The sequence below is a fragment of the Schistocerca serialis genome, chromosome 12 (genome assembly GCF_023864345.2).
Source record: "Schistocerca serialis cubense isolate TAMUIC-IGC-003099 chromosome 12, iqSchSeri2.2, whole genome shotgun sequence".
Taxonomy (NCBI): Eukaryota; Metazoa; Arthropoda; class Insecta; order Orthoptera; family Acrididae; genus Schistocerca; species Schistocerca serialis.
Window position 1 is genome coordinate 116407423 of NC_064649.1, and position 18057 is coordinate 116425479.

Consider the following 18057-nt stretch of genomic DNA (forward strand, 5'->3'; position numbering starts at 1 on the left):
AATTTAAAACCTGGTTCCTAAATCTCTGTCTTACCATTATATAATCTATCTGATACCTTTCAGTATCTCCAGGGTTCTTCCATGTATACAACCTTCTTTCATGATTCTTAAACCAAGTGTTAGTTATGATTATGTTGTGCTCTGTGCAAAATTCTACCAGGCGGCTTCCTCTTTCAGTTCTGTCCCCCAATCCATATTCACCTACTATGTTTCCTTCTCTCCCTTTTCCTACACTCGAATTCCAGTCACCCATGACTATTAAATTTTCGTCTCCCTTCACAATCTGAATAATTTCTTTTATTTCATCATACATTTCTTCAATTTCTTCGTCATCTGCAGAGCTAGTTGGCATATAAACTTGTACTACTGTAGTAGGTGTGGGCTTCGTGTCTATCTTGGCCACAATAATGCGTTCACTATGCTGTTTGTAGTAGCTTACCCGCATTCCTATTTTCCTATTCATTATTAAACCTACTCCTGCATTACCCCTATTTGATTTTGTGTTTATAACCCTGTAGTCACCTGACCAGAAGTCTTGTTCCTCCTGCCACCGAACTTCACTAATTCCCACTATATCTAACTTCAACCTATCCATTTCCCTTTTTAAATTTTCTAACCTACCTGCCCGATTAAAGGATCTGACATTCCACGCTCCAATCTGTAGAACGGCAGTTTTCTTTCTCCTGATAACGACGTCCTCTTGAGTAGTCCCCGCTCGGAGATTCGAATGGGGGACTATTTTACCTCCGGAATATTTTACCCAAGAGGACGCCATCATCATGTAATCATACAGTAAAGCTGCATGCCCTCGGGAAAAATTACGGCTGTAGTTTCCGGTTGCTTTCAGCCGTTCGCAGTACCAGCACAGCAAGGCCGTTTTGGTTATTGTTACAAGGCCAGATCAGTCAATCATCCAGACTGTTGCCCTTGCAACTACTGAAAAGGCTGCTGCCCCTCTTCAGGAACCACACGTTTGTCTGGCCTCTCAACAGATACCCCTCCTTTGTGGTTGCACCTACGGTACGGCTATCTGTATCGCTGAGGCACGCAAGCCTCCCCACCAACGGCAAGGTCCATGGTTCCAGTCCTCCATCATTGTGATGGAGGACTGGAATTCGATAGTAGGAAAGGAAGAGAACGAAAACCAGTAGGTGGATGTGAACTCATTGGAAAGGAATGAAAGGGGAAGCCGTCTAGTAGAATAGGAATGCACAGAGTACAATTTAATCATTGCTAAAACTTGGTTCAAGAATCATGAAAGAAGGGTGTGTACAGGGAAGAGACCTGGAGACACCACGAGGTTTCAGATTGCTTATATAATCGTAGGACAGAGATTTAGGAACCAGACTTTGAAGTGTAAGACATTTCCAGGGACGGTTGTGGGCTCTGACCACAATTTATTGGTTATGAACTATGGATTAAAACTCAAGAAATTGGATAAAAGTAGAAAATTAAGTAGATAGGACCTGGATAAGTTGAAAGAACCAGAGGTTGTTGAACGTTTCAGGAGGAGCAGTAGGCAATGGCTGACTGGAACAGGGCGTAGTTACAGTACAAGATGAATGAGAAGCTGTAAGAGATGAAATAGTGAAGGCAACAGAGGATCAACTAGAAAAAAGCAAAGCCTGGTAGAAAACATTGGATAACATGAGATATGCTGAATTGAACTGATGAAAGGAGAAAATATAAAAATGCACCGAATGAAGCAGGCAGAAGGGATGGCTACAGGACAAATGTAAGTATTTAAAAACACATTTACCTAGGCAAAAGATAGATACTGCACACAGGAAAATTTGGGGAAATGAGAAGCATTTGTACGAATACCAATAGTTCAGATGGAAAACCAGTCCTAAGCAAAGGATAAAAAGCTGGAAGGTGAAAGGGTCTATACAAGAGAGATTAACTTGAAGGCAACATTATTAGAAAGGGAAGTGGATATAGATGAGGATGAGATGGGAGATGTGATAATGCAAGAAGAATTTGACAGAGCTCTGAAAGACCTGGGAGTAGATGACAGTCCATCAGACTACTGACAGCCTTGGGAGAGCCAGCCGTGACAAAACTCTTCCATATGGTGTGCAGATATATGACCAAACGAAATACCATCAGACTTCAAGAAGAAAACAATAATTCAATTCCAAAGAAAGAAGTTGCCAACAGGTGTGAAAATCACCGAACTATCAGTTTAATAAGTCACGACTGCAAAATGCTTTACAGAAGAATGAAAAACTGGTACAAGCTCATGGAAGATCACTTAGAATTTCAGAGAAATGTACACGCATGCAAGGCACTACTTACCTACGGCTTAGAAAATAGGTTAAAGAAATGCAATCCTACGTTTATACCATGTCCAGACTTTGAGAAAGCTTTTGATAATGTTGACTGGAGTACTCTGACATTCTGAAGGTAGCAGGGGTAAAACACAGGGAGCGAAAGGCTATTTACAATTTGTACAGAAACCAGACGGCAGTTATAAAAGTCAAGAGGTGTGAAAGGGAAGCAGTGGTTGAGAAAGGTGCAAGACAATGTTGTAGCCTATCTGTACATGGAACATGCAGTAAAGGAAACCACAGAAAAAAAATTCAAGCAGGAATTAAAGTTCACAGAGAACAAATTAAAACTTTCATTTTCCAGTGACATTGTAATTCTACCAGAGACAGCAAAGGACTTGGAAGAGCAGTTTAATGAAATTGACAATGTCTTGAAAGGAAGACATAAGATTAACATCAACAAACACGGAATGGAAACAGGTGATGCTAAGGAAATTAAACTAGAAAAGAAGACAAAGTAGTATATGAGTTTTGCTATGTGGGCAGCAAATTAACTGATGACAATCAAAGTGGAAAGGATGTAGACCGGCAATGACAAGGGAAGCGTTTAAGAACAAGCAAAATTTTTTAACATCAAATATAGACTTAAGTGTTAGGAAGTCTTTTCTGAAGGTATACATCTAGAGCATAGCAATGTATGGATGTGAAACATGGACAGTAAAGAGTTTACATAAGAAGAGACTAGAAGCTTCTGAAATGTTGTGTTACAGATGAATGCTGAAGATTAGATGGATAGATCAAGTAACTAATAAGGAGGTACTGAACAGAAATGGAGACACAAGAAATTTGTGGCACAACTTGACCAAAAGAAGTCATTGGTTGATGGGCACATACTGAGACATCAAGGGATCATCAGTTTAGTACTGGAGGGAACTGCAGAGGGAGAGATGAATACAGTGAGCACATTCAGAAGGACGTAGCCTGCAATAGTTATTCGAAGACGAAGAGGCTTGCACAGGATAAAATGGCATGGAGAGTTGCATCTAACAAGTCTTTGGACTGAAGACCACCACCACAACAACAACAACAACAACAACAACAACAAAAACAAAAACAAAAACAAAGAAATACAGTAATTTCAACTGCCAGCATCATAGTTCTAATAGAGATGAACTGAAATGCAGATGACTCCTCACAATCAAACTACTAGTTTCCCAGAAATTACAATATTTGGAGCTTAAGATTTATCTGCTTTGAACATGAAATCAATTGCTGTCTTACCACAAGTTCATTTTATTATATGACACTGTTGTGTCAGGCTGATGGGCTTGACACAGCAGTTCATTTGGGTGACAATGGAATTAGAATAGCTTACACGGTCTCAGAAATATCTGAGGTGAACAGATGCTGAAAAAGTAACTCTCATAAAACTCAGTCATATGCATCACCAACTTCTCCATCTGAAATTAAGAGATTTATGCATTCTCTCACAAATAAAAGCTCATTTGGTTTTGATGGTGTTTCCAATAGAGTATTAAAGGTGTTCACATACAATTAGCAGAGACTTATCTGAAATACGTAATGCATCAGTAACTCGAGGCATTTTTCCAGTGGAACTGAAATATACCTTTGTTAAACCCCTCTTTTCTTAGCAAACCACAGTTTGGGTTTCAGAGGAGCTGCTCTACTGAGAATGCCATTTACATGTTCACTCACCAAATTTCACAATCATTAAATAATAAAATGGCACCAGTTGCATTTTCTGCACCCTATCTAACACAACTGACTGTATGGACCACCATATTTTCCTAGATAAAATGAAGTTTTAAGGTACTAATGGTATAGCCAACAAACAGACGTCATATCTAACCAAAAGAATCCAGAATGTTGTACATAGTAATTCAACCAATATTGTTCTGGGATTTAATTCTGACTGGGGATAAATCATGTATAGGGTTTCCCATGACTCCGTCTTAGGCCCAATATTGTTCCTCTTACATGTGAACAATCTTCCATGCAATATACAAGCAGAGTCAGTTCTTTTCGCAGATGACAATAGTACTATAAATCACTCCAGACACACACACAGAAACAGAATAAATGGTAAACAATGTTGTCAAAAGTATCCTTGACTGGTCAATGATACCTCAATTTTAAAGAGAGACAACATATTCAGTTCTGCAAATCTAGGGGGTACCAAACCAATGGTAAGTATAGCACATGATGGGGAAATAATAAATAGGATGGAAACTTCAAAATTCTTAGGTGTCCATATTGACAAGAATGTAAATTGGGAAAAAGCTCATTTTGAACTCCTAATACAATTTAGGTTAGCCTCATTAGCATTTTGAATCACTGGAAATTTTGGGGAAAGGTAAATCAGTAAGTCCATATATTTCACATATTTTCATTCAATGTCACATAGAACAATGTTCCTAGGTAACTCATCTCAAAGAGAGTCTTCATTGCTCAAAAACATGTTGTAAGAATAATGTGTGGTGCTCACTGCTAATCATCTTTTAGACAGCTGTTTCAGGAGCTGGGCATTCTGATTACTGCATCACAGTATATTTATCCATCAAGGAGTTTGTTTTCAATAATCCAGTGCAGTTCAAAAGGAAAAATGATGTACATAATTACAATACCAGAAGAAAAAGATATTCATTATTCCACATTAAGGTTGTATTTAGCAGAAAAAGGGGTGAACAATGCGCCAACTAAAATTTTTATCATTTACCCAGTGATATAAAATGTCTGGCACACAGCAAAGGTAAATTTGGAAACAAACTAAAAAAGTTTATTACTGTCAACTCTGTAGAAAAATTTTTATTACTGTAATGTGCAAAAAATGATGGGTAGAAACTACTCTCATCTGTATGCAGGTGTTCAGAAATTTCCGTTACAAACTTCTTGGACCTGCAGAGGAGAGTGAGTACGTAAATATTTTGAACAGGAACCCATGTCCGGAAATATACCATTTCCATTTTACGATGGTTTCAGTTCGGCTGTTTAGTACATCCACTTCTGCTTGAGGAATTGAATTAGGTGTGAGACAGTACAGTTATTAGGTAACAATTTTAAAGTAAACATAATGAAACGCCCATTTATTACCTAACCATATTTGCTTGTATTAACACTTATTATACGTTTACATTATTCCGTAACAAAAAAGAACCCAGCATATTGTACGTACAGGACAGTACCGATGCTTTACAACAGTGGCTCGATGTGGCGACCACCAACGTTATTATAAACATTGTACGTGTCATCCTGTCTACACTACTGTATACCAGGACCAGCAATTCTGAGACTTCTCTGCCCATCTGAACTGAAACTGTCTTAGAACAGAAACTATGTTTTTAGACAAGGGTTTCCATTCAAAATATTATGTACTTACTTCTCTCCACAAGTTCCAGAAATTTGTAACTGGAATTTCTGAATACCCTGTATATTACAGAAAACTAAAATTTTTTATAAATGTTCAGCATGCAGCCACATTTAAAAATTAAGCTGTGTTGTGTATGTAAAATGACTTGTTCCGCAAAGATTATGATTTGACTTGCAAATGATCCATTGAACATGAAACCAACTAACTTCAAGGTGGTGACTCTTTATGATAAATCCACCATTACATCTTGTAATGCATTGGGACCTAAGGTTCTGGAGAGTTCCAACATTTGCGGTGATGAAGAGATGGACTACATTGAAAAACCTTCTAAGCTTAAGTTGAAGAGATACTACTTTGGAACCTCAAACGTAAGTTCTCTTCTGAAAATTGGGAAACAGAAGGAATTAATTCTACAGAAAAACTCTATAAAAATTTTAGCTGTGCAGGAAACGATGTTCTTAGATGAGAACATAGGTGATACACAGTATTACACAATTTACAATTGGAAACCAGCAATATGAATAATGGAAAACCTGAAGTTAAAATCTTTTGGGTTATTAGGCCGCATCATGTTTCATGATGCAGCCTAATAACCCAGAAGAATTTAACTTCAATGACAACGGCCACAAAAGCCTGTAGACTTACAATGGAAAACCTGCCAAAGTTAGTAACAGCGCTCTTTGTAAAAAATCAGAGATAGTATAAGTACTTCTCGGTGACTTCAACGTGTAAGTTGGGAAGGAAAAGACATTTATAAATATTACAAGTGAATATCCATCAACTTAAGAACAAACAGAAATGGTGAAAGAATGACTAATACGTGTAAAAATGTTCCAGTCAAAACTGATGCCCACATTTTTCCAAGCTACCAAGAAAAGGAAAAACTCTGATATCTCCAAATCCAAACTTAGGAGAACTCCAACTGAATCACATAGCCATATCTAAAATGAATATCATGGAAATTATGAATGTTCAAGTAATCAGAAATGGGGCATATGACTCACATCTTTATCTTTTTAAGATTAAAGTACAATTTCACCCATCAAATAAAAAAATAAATAAATAAATAAATAAATAAAAAATAAATAATAATAATAATAATAATAATAATAATACAACCAAGAAAGCAATAAGGTACAACTCCTTTACTATAGCTAATATTACAATAGAAAATATAGAAACATTTAAAGAAACTCAGACAACAGAACAAAGGCGACAGGCACAAACTCCACGCACAAATTACTAAAGCAGAGGAGAAAGCTTTAGGACTGGCCAAGAATATGACATGGTGGAACCAAGAGTATGAAGAAGTACTAGAACAATGAGCTTTGTGCTCATGCAGAGGTTGAAAAAAGAACATTTTAAAGAATTCAGACAACAAAAAAATGACACTTCAAAAATAATCTTTGAAAAATCTCAGCTTATGGAACAAGAAAATTTTATCAAAAATAATACTAGCTATTTTTACCAAACTTTTAAACATACACTTACAGGGTGTCGAACACCAAGTATTTGTTATGACAAAATGTTATTACATATCAAAGAAAATTATAAAATATTAGCAAAATTTTTTGGTACACTCTTGAACTGTCCAGTTCCAACAGTTAAATTTGTATTCTCAGCAGTACCACTAAATTTGGAGGAAGATTTCCCACCAACAGAGCAAGACCTTCACAAAGCCATCAAATCATTAAAAAACAATACGCAAGTGATGAAGACCCCATAGGGCAGTAGAATCATTGAAATGATCAGAACCAAAACCATAAATACTCTACAACCGCTTTTCTAGATTTTTTTGAAAACTTCAAACATTCCAGAAAGGCAGAAAATAGCTACATAGAAAGGGAGACCAACAAAATGTCAACAATTGAGGAAGAGAGTCACTCTACCAGTGGCATACAAAATATTCTCAAGAATTCTTCACGACAGAACTACAGAATCTTTAGACATTATGAGAATGAAAGTTGCTACTCATCATTTTCCACTTTCCTTCTCATAATATTGTTACATTCTATCCTGAATCTTTACACAAACAATAAGAGAAAATCAGCAAGGTTTTCATAATGGAAGATCCTGCACAGAAAAGATTTTAAGTTAAAAATCATTAATTCATCATAGAATGTTAACCAGCCACCTTATAATAAAGAATGAGTTTGATTCTGTAAACAGAGAAACAGTAAATAAAATCATTAGAGAATTTGGTGTTAAAATTAGCAAACATAATTCATAATACTCTAACAAATACGATATCTACAGTTAAATTAATTGGAGAAGTATCTTAGTCATTTGAAATAAAAACTGATGTTAGGCACAGGGATGGTTTAACACTTTTACTGTTTAATTTCATTCCAGAAAATATTTAAAGATCCGGAATTTGGAGCTAAAAAATCACAAACCTGAACCAATAATTCTAGGAAAGAAAACAAATGGAATTAAGGTAAACTGTCCGGCTTTTAAAGACGATTTTGCAATACTTTCAGAAAATCTAATATACCAATTTATTGAAATAAATTTTTTGGGATAAACAGCAAATAGAACTGTCCTCAAAATTTCAGATGAAAAAACTAAATTTACAATAAATATAAGAAGTGCACCAAAATTTGTAAAAACACAAATAGGTAAAATATATATAGTAAGAAAACATGGAGAAACCATGCAACGGAATGGACTAGAAAAATTTGAAGTAGATGTAAAAGTGGATGAAACGTACTGTTTGACAAAGAATATTTCCAATACAATATGTATATGTAGAAAATGTAGACTGGCAATGGCAAGGAAAGCGTTTCAGAAGAAGAGAAATTTGTTAACATCAAGTATAGATTTAAGAGTCAGGAAGTCATTTCCGAAAGTATTTGTATAGAGTGTAGCCGTGTATGGAAGTGAAATATGGACGATAAATAGTTTGGACAACAAGAGAATAGAAGCTTTCGAAGTGTGGTGCTACAGAAGAATGCTGAAGATTAGGTGGGTAGATCACATAACTAATGAGGAGGTATTGAATAGAATTGGGGAGAAGAGGAGTTTGCGGCACAACTTGACTAGAAGAAGGGGTCGGTTGGTAGGACATGTGCTGAGGCATCAGGAGCTCACAAATTTACTACTGGAGGGCAGCATGGAGGGTAAAAATCGTAGAGGGAGACCAAGAGATGAATACACTAAGCAGATTCAGAAGGATGTAGGTTTCAGTAAGTACTGGGAGATGATAAAGATTGCACAGGATAGAGTAGCATGGAGAGCTGCATCAAACCAGTCTCAGGACTGAAGACCACAACAACAACAACAACAACAACAACAACATGTAGAAAACAATATATCACAGTGGCACGATCAGAATGTTATATGGATGTGAATGTCTAGTAATGAAGTATAAACTGGACAGAATAGAAGTACTTGAAAGATTAATTTTTGGAAAAATAATGGGTGCAATGCAAACTACAGATGTGTGGAAAATGAGAAGTAATGGAGAGCTCTACAAAAAATAGAGAGAAAATAACAGAAGTAACCACTAAAGGAAGAGTAATCATTTTTGGACATCTCTACTGAATGAATGAGAACAGCCTAATCAAACAATATTCCCGTATTTCTGGAAGAAGAAATCAGCAACAGCATGGATTACAGAAATAAGGAAAGCACTAGAAAAAGACAACACCAAAGAACTGGAAATAACAGACAGAAACCTTTTTAAGATTATAATGCTAAATACATAAGAACTTTCAATGCAGAGGAATTAAGAAATCAACATTATTGACATCGTCAGATATAGAAGTACTTTTGGGTATGCACCAGATAAGTGTATTGGGGCCTTGCTGGTGATGATGTATATTAATGACCTTGCAGACAATATTAATAGTAACCTCAGACATTTTGCAGATGATGTTGTTATCTATAATGAAGTACTGTCTGAAGGAAGCTGCATAAATATTCAGTCAGATCTTGACAAGATTTCAAAGTGGAGCAAAGACTGGCAACTTGCTTTAAATGTTCAGAAATGTAAAATTGTGTACTTCACAAAACAGAAAAAAACTTGTGCAAATACCTATGTGTGACACTTCATAACATCTGTTTGAGAAATTCTGGAACATTCATAATTCTGCGCCAATGATGTGCAGGAGCAAAATGCGACTGGCACCCTTTTACATGCCTGTGTTTAATGTGTAACTGCCAACATTTCACTGTGTCATGTTTGTTAATGTTCTGTGTTGTACTGAGCAGATCATTGCGTAGCACAGTTTGCAGATTTCAAGACGGCAGAGTTAGAGGAGCAATGCACCCGCATTAAATTTTGCGCGAAACTCAAGAAAACATTTACAGAGACACACCAACTGATACAGGAAGCATACGGTGACGAGTACTTAAGCCATACTGGTATTGCAAATGGTTCACGCGATTTAAAAATGCTCAGCCAGAAGTTAAAGATGACTCTCATTCAGGACACCGTTCGACGTCTACTGATGATGTTCACATCATGAATGTCAATGAAATTCATGCCACAGCAACAAAGTGATAAATGATGGTACTCACCGGGTCGTGTTGCAATGCCTGTAGGAAAATATGAGAAGGAAATGGTCTGACATATGGCAAGACAATTGATGGCTATTGCTTAATGATAACACAGCTGCACATTCACTGGTGCATGACTACTGCACAAAAAATGAAATCACTGCAATGCCTCATCCTCCTTACCCTCCAGACCCGACCCCTGACAATTTTTTTTTTATTTCCACAGTTGAAAACGCCATTGAAAGGATGAAGATCTGCAACAACAGGTAAGGTAAAAGAAAATTCGCAGACGATGCAGCAATGGGCATACCGAGACTGCTTCCAGACGTGGAAACAGCGTTGGGAGTGGTGTATCAATTGTTAGGGAAAGTATTTCAAAGGAGACCATGCACAATAAGTCAAAGATAAGTGTAGAAAAATTTTGTGGGAAAAGTTCCGGAACTTTTTGAACACACGTTGTAGGCTCAGTCGTGGGTAAAGGAGATGGTAGACTTCAGTTTATTGGTAGAATACTGGGGAAGCATAACCAGTCTACAAAGGTAAATCACTTGTTTGACCTATTCTACAATATTGTTTGACCTATTCTACAATATTGCTCAATTGTGTGGGGCCCATAATGAATGGGACTCACAGGGGATACAGAGAAGAGCAGCACAAATGGTTACAGGTTTGTTTGATTTATTTATTTATTATTTACATGTCAAGTTCCGTAGGACCAAGTTGAGGAGCAAATCTCCAAGGTCATGGAACGTGTCAGTGCTTGAAGTTACAACATATAAGTAATAACGCATAAAAATAAAATGTTTATGAACCAGAATATGGAATGGGGGTAAGGAATGAAAGAGGAAGCCACCTGGTAGAATTTTGCACAGAGTATAACTTAATCATAGCTAACACTTGGTTCAAAAATCATGAAAGAAGGTTGTATACATGGAAGAGTCCTGGATATACTGGAAGGTATCAGATAGATTATATAATGGTAAGACAGAGATTTGGGAACCAGGTTTTAAATTGTAAGACATTTCCAGGGGCAGATGTGGACTCTGACCACATTCTATAGGTTATGAACTGGAGATTAAAACTGAAGAAACTGTAAAACGGTGGGAATTTAAGGGGATGACACCTGGGTAAACTCACAGAACCAGACGCTGTAGAGTGTTTCAGGGAGAGCATAGGGGGACTCACAGAACCAGAGGTTGTAAAGAGTTTCAGGGAGAGCATAAGGGAACCATTGACAAGAATGGGAGAAAGAAATACAGTAGAAGAAGAATGGACAGCTTTGAGAGATGAAATAGTGAAGGCAGCAGAGAATAAAGTAGGTAAAAAGACAAGGGCTAGTAGAAATCCTTGGGTGACAGAAGGATTATTGAATTTAATTGATGAAAGGAGAACATATAAAAATGCAATAAATGAAGCAGGCAAAAAGGAATACAAACGTCTCAAAAATGAGATCAACAGGAAGTGCAAAATGGTTAAGCAGGGATGGCTAGAGGCATACCTCCCAAGCGGTAAGACAGATACTGCCTACAGGAAAATTAAAGAGACCTTTGGAGAGAAGAGAACCACTTGTATGAATATCAAGAGCTCACACAGAAACCCAGTTCTCAGCAAAGAAGGGAAATCAGAAAGGTGGAAGGAGCATATAGAGGGTCTATACAAGGGCAATGTATTTGAGGACAATATTATGGAAATCGAAGATGATAAAGATGAAATGGGAGATATGATACTGCGTGAAGAGTGACAGAGCACTGAAAGATTTGAGTCGAAACAAGGCCCCGGGAGTAGACAACATTCCATTAGAACTACTGACAGCATTGGGAGAGCCAGTCCTGACAAAACTCTACCATCTGGTGAGCAAAATGTACGAGACAGGCGAAATACCCTCAGACTTCAAGAAGAACACAATAAATCAAATTCCAAAGAACGCAGGTGTTGACAGATGTGAACATTACCGAACTACCTGTTTAATAAGTCACAGCTGCAAAACACTAACACAAATTCTTTACAGATGAATAGAAAACCAGGCGGAAGCCGACCTTGGGGAAGATCAATTTGGATTCCATAGAAATGTTGGAACATATGAGGCAATACTGACTCTACGATTTATCTTAGAAGATAAAGGAAAGGCAAACCTCCATTTCTAGCATTTGTAGACTTAGAGAAAGCTTTTGACAATGTTGACTAGAACACTCTCTTTCAAATTCTGAAGACAGCAGGGGTAAAATACAGGGAGTGAAAGGCTATTTACAATTTATACAGAAACCAGTCTGCAGTTATAAGAGTTGAGGGGCATGAAAGAGAAGCAGTGGTTGGGAAAGGAGTGAGATAGGATTGTAGCCTATCCCCAATGTTATTCAGTCTGTATATTGAGCAAGCAGAAAAGAAAACTAAAGAAAAATTCGGAGTAGGAATTAAAATCCATGGAAGAGAAACAAAAACTTTGAGGTTCGCTGATGACATTGTAATTCTCTCAGAGACAGCAAAGGACCTGGAAGAGTAGTTGAACGGAATGGATAGTGTCTTGAAAGGAGGATATAAGATGAACATCAACAAAAGCAAAACAAAGATAATGGAATGCAGTCGAATTAAGTCGGATGATGCTGAGGGAATTAGATTAGGAAATGAGACACTTAAAGTAGTAAAGGAGTTTTGCTATTTGGGGAGGAAAATAACTGACGGTGGTCAAAGCAGAGAGGATATAAAATGTAGACTGGCAATGGCATGGAAAGCGTTTCTGAAGAAGAGATATTTGTTAACATCGAGTATAGATTAAGTGTCAGGAAGTCGTTTCTGAAAGTATTTGTATGGCATGTATGGAAGTGAAACATGGACGATACATAGTTGGGACAAGAAGTGAATAGAAACATTCGAAATGTGGTGCTACAGAAGAATGCTGAAGATTAGATGGGTAGATCACATAACTAATGACGAGATATTGAATAGAATTGGGGAGAAGAGGAGTTTGTGGCACAACTTGACTAGAAGAAGGGATCGGTTGGTAGGACAAGTTCTGAGGCATCAAGGGATCACCAATTTAGTATTGTGGAGGGCAGCGTGGAGGGTAAAAATCGTAGAGGGAGACCAAGAGATGAATACACTAAGCAGATTCAGATGGATGCAGGTTGCAGTAGGACCTGGGAGATGAAGATTGCACAGGATAGAGTAGCATGGAGCACTGAATCAAGCCTGTCTCTAGACTGAAGACCATAATGACAACAACATGAAGAAATTCTTCAGTTTCAATTTAAAATCATGTGGGGTACGGCTAAGATTTTTGAATTCTAGTGGTAGCTTATTGAAAATGGATGCAGCAGTGTATTGCACACCTTTCTGCACTAGAAATAATGAAGTCTGATCCAAAGGTAAGTTTTATTTCTGCCAAGTATTACCCGAGTGAAAGCTGCTTATTCTTGGGAATAAGCTAATACCATTAACAAGATATGACAGTAAGGAATATATATATTGAGAGGCCAATGTCAAAATACCCACACTCGTGAACAGGGGTCAACAAGAGGTTGGTGAACTTACACCGCTTATTGCCCGAACTGCCCATTTCTGAGCCAAAAATATTCTCCTAGAATGGGAAGCACTCAATCTTCAACACACAAGTGGCCCCTCAGGACCATCTGACCGCCGTATCATTCTCAGCTGAGGATGCGGATAGGAGGGGCTTGTGGTCAGCACACCGCTCTCCCGGTTGTTACGATGGTCTTCTTTGACCGGAGCCCCTACTATTCAATCGAGGAGCTCCTCAATTGGCGTAACGAGGCTGAGTGCACCCCAAAAAATGGCAAAAGCACATGGCGGCCAGGATGGTCAACCATCCAAATGCCAGCCACACTCTACAGTGCTTAACTTTGTTGATCTGACAGGAAATGGTGTATCCACTGTGGCAACGCCGTTGCCCCTCTAGAATGGGAAGAGTTACCCCAAAATATACCGTGGCATACATCACAAGCAAATGAAAATTAGCAAAGTAGAATTGGGGAGAAGAGAAACTTGTGGCACAACTTACTAGAAGAAGGGATCGTATCGAATGATCGCTCACTCCAGATACCATTCAAATAGTAAAAATTGGAGCATAAAATCTTTGAACAAGATCCTGAATGTGAGCTTTCCATGACAGTTTACTATCTGAAGAGCTAGAAATATGAACTGCCCACTTTCACTAATCATATTCCCATTCTGTGAAATTAAAACGTCAGGTTTTGTTGAATTGTGTGTTAGAAACTGTAAAAACTGAGTCTTACAGTGAGCCAATGTTGCACACAAGATCCTTTGCTACCAAGCTAGTGTCATCAGCAAACAGAAATATTTTAGAGTTACTTTAATACTAGAGGGCATATCATTTATATAAATAAGGATCAGGAGTGGCCCCAACACTGGTCCCCCCCCCCCCTCCCCCCCTCCTTGACTGAACACTCAGACCCCACACCACAGCCATTCTCAATACTGAATAATGACATTTTGCTGTCTGGTGCTAAAGTAAGAAGTGAACCAATTGTGAGCTACTCCCCGTATTCTGCAATGGTCCAACTTCTGGAGTGATTTTTTTATCAGTGCAATCAAATGCCTTAGTTACATCAAAAAATTTGCCAGGCGTTCGAAACCTTTTGTTAAACCCATCCAGTACCTCACAGAGAAAAGAAAATACAGCATTTTGAATTGTTACACAGCTTCTAAACTGCACACTTAATAGCAAAGCGTGTGATATAAAATGACCAATTATCCTTACACACACAGCATTTTCAATAACCTTAGCAAACACTGATAGCATAGAAATAGGTCTAAAGTTGTCTACATTATCCGTTTCTCCCTTTTTATTAAGCAGCTTTACTACTGAGTACTTTAATCATTCAGGAAACCGACTGTTCCAAAAGGAAAAATTACAAATATGGCTAAATACAGGGCTAACATGGGCAGCATAGTACTTTAATATTCTGCTAGGCACTCCATCATATCCATGAGAGTCCTCAGTCTTCAGTGATTTAATTGTTGACTCAATCTCTGTATCACAGAAAAGTATTTCAGACATCAATCACATACTGGAAGTCCTAAAATAACTTAGTTCAGCCACATTTGCACTTATAATCACTGCTAATTCTGGGGGAGACAAATCAGTAAGTTAACATATTTTGTATATTTTCATTCAGTGTCATATAGAAATAATGTTCATGGATAACTCATCTCGAAGAGAGTCTTCATTGCTCAAAAACCTGTTGTAACAATAATACGTGGTGCTCACCCACAATCATCTTGTAGACATCTTTTTAAGGAGGACATTCTGACTCCTGCTTCACAGTATATTCACCCCCTCCCTGATGAAGTTGTAAGTAATCCACAGCAGTTTGAATGGAACAATGTACATAACTACAATATAAAAGGAATAATGACCTTCATTAATCCATAGTAAGGCTGTCATTAGCATAAAAGGGGTGAAGAATGCTGCAACAAAATTTTTTATCACTTACATGGGGATATAAAATGTGACACACAGCAAAGTAAAATTAAAAAACAAACGGAAAAGTTACTTCCCGACTGCTACTTCCATTCCGTATAAGAATTTCTATCACTGCAATGTGTAAAAAGTGGTGTGTAGGAACTACTAACTCAAAATTTGTGTTTTTTAACTAATAAATGTTCACAAAGTAACCATATTTACAAATTAATTTTTCGATGTGACTAAAATGACCTCATTCCACATAATTATGATGTATCGTGCACAATGATCCATGAACATGAAACCAACCATGAATTAAACATATTCCCAGCTGAAGCAAGATCATTTGTGTGGTGCACAAGCAAAATGGCAGCTACATTGCACTGTTGTCAAAGTTGATCAACAGAATATGCTCTCTTGTTACCTGTGAAGTAATCCAGTCACACCAAGTGCTTATTGCATTGGTCATTATAATCTGTGAAATACACGGGTGACATACGCCGTCATTCATGCACGTTATCACTACAAGTGACAGCTTTGTTTACTGAAGCATAAAATGTGTAATCAATGTGAAAAGATATGTCTGAATACATTAGATAAACACTAATGGTAATTTAATACCACAACATGAAAGGAAAAATATTACCAGGACAGATAATTTCAAATGTGTTCTTGGTCCAGTAAGACCCACAAATGAATGCAGACTCTTATCCCCAAAACAGGAAATATGTACAAAATGAGCGTGCAAATCCCCTTATCTCCTGAAATACCTATATTTATAAATTGATAGCACATATGGACTGCTTCGTAACAATAATCCTGAATTTTACCAAACCATAACTTTCTCAATCACTCCAGACTACGTGAGAAAATTGCATCAACACCAAAAATTACTGATTATATGTTTTCTGTCTTTTTCAGTATAGAGAACGAACCGTGCAAGGAATTTGTTTCTAAATGTCTTGTTCGACAAGTAACTTCAGTTCCAAATCCCGGTTTCCATTAGATAAATAACACTAATATTTTATTTGAAGAAAGATTGGTCCCACTTGGTAAGACAATTGGTGATTCATAACAAAGTCAGATGGTGAAATAAGTGCATGTCTGTTTCCCACCCATGGGGTGTCGTCTGAGGACCTATTTGAATGACTAAAGTTTTAGCACCATAAACAGTTCAAGATACACAATAACTATCTAACATGGGGCTTTCACAAACTGCCATATGTCCTCCCCCCCCCCCCCCCCCCCACCGCGGTGCCGTATTTACAAAATTAGAACAGATTAATGCGTGATAACGTACAATTGCAATGGCAGTAGGAGTATCTTTCTTCCTATCTTTAAAATGGTTGTTTTCATTAAAAAGTCATACGACAACAATATGCTATCAACATTGAACAATATGAAAGGATATTTTCCCATATATCTAAGCGTTTTGTGTAATATATATTACATTAACAATAACTATTCCAAACATAACCACTGGCTGTTGAGACTAAGACAAATTGTATTTCTCTTGGAACAGTTTACTTACTAAGTAGCTCACATTGAGTCCTTACCTGAAATTCGAGCGTTGACGTAACATTTCGATTAATTTCTTGGTAAAAACACTCCTTCGCATTATCTGGTAGCTCGAAAGTCAATTCGCCACCGTCCGCTACACTTATAACAGCTAGAATCACTGGTATAACAGTCCACAATAACGGTTCACCCATTCTAATAGATAGTCAAGGAAACATTTAAACTGACAGACTTGTTCTTTTGTTCCCTTTTGCTTTAAATTATCAATATTTTTCACTTAAACTTGCTAGTCAACATAACGTGGCCGGAAACGGATAGCGTAACATTCAGTGCCATCTGCTATCGTTTCTCATATTCACTGCCACGCGTCGTCTGCAACTGTTCACAGATGATGTACCTACAGATTTTTGGAGTTTGTTACATTATTTCCCTTATCAGTTTCCGTTAACTCCAACGCACCTTTATAACGAAAAGTATTTAAAATATGCCATTCCATTATGAAATCTGAGTCTTCACATAGTTAAAGTAGAATCTCCTTTCCTGTAAAGATTGCTTCGCAGACTTCACAGATGTTTGTTTGGTAAATCTTATTTCATTTGTTTACTAAAACCTTGATTTGGGGAAAGTCACAGAAATTTTTATATATTTCTCGATGACACACGTAAGAGTGATTATGTATCAGAAGTCCAGAAGGCATTTTATAAGCATGTATCATGTATTTTACAAGCATGTATCATAAATTAAATAGCTCTAAATCTACCATGAAGAGCTGTACAAGGAGCTGATATTTTTAAAAGGTTCTAATACGTATGTTTCACATGAACAAATACTTCCTGACTCTTAATTTTGTCAGTGTAAGTTACATTTTCCGTAATTTTTAACCTAAAAGATGTAACACCGGCAGGTTCCACTGTTTGTGAAAATACTATGAATAAAGCATA

General features: G+C 37.3%; 1 protein-coding gene across 1 annotated transcript in view; it reads right to left on the reverse strand.

The window, feature by feature from the left end:
• LOC126427914 (transmembrane emp24 domain-containing protein 7) overlaps positions 1-17611 on the reverse strand; it is a 31931-nt gene extending 14320 nt beyond the window's left edge. The window contains exon 1 of the mRNA XM_050089809.1: positions 17155-17611. Coding sequence (XP_049945766.1) covers positions 17155-17310 — 156 coding nt within the window. The 5' untranslated portion in view covers positions 17311-17611. The remainder of the gene's footprint in view (positions 1-17154) is intronic.
• Between the last annotated feature and the right edge of the window lie 446 nt (positions 17612-18057).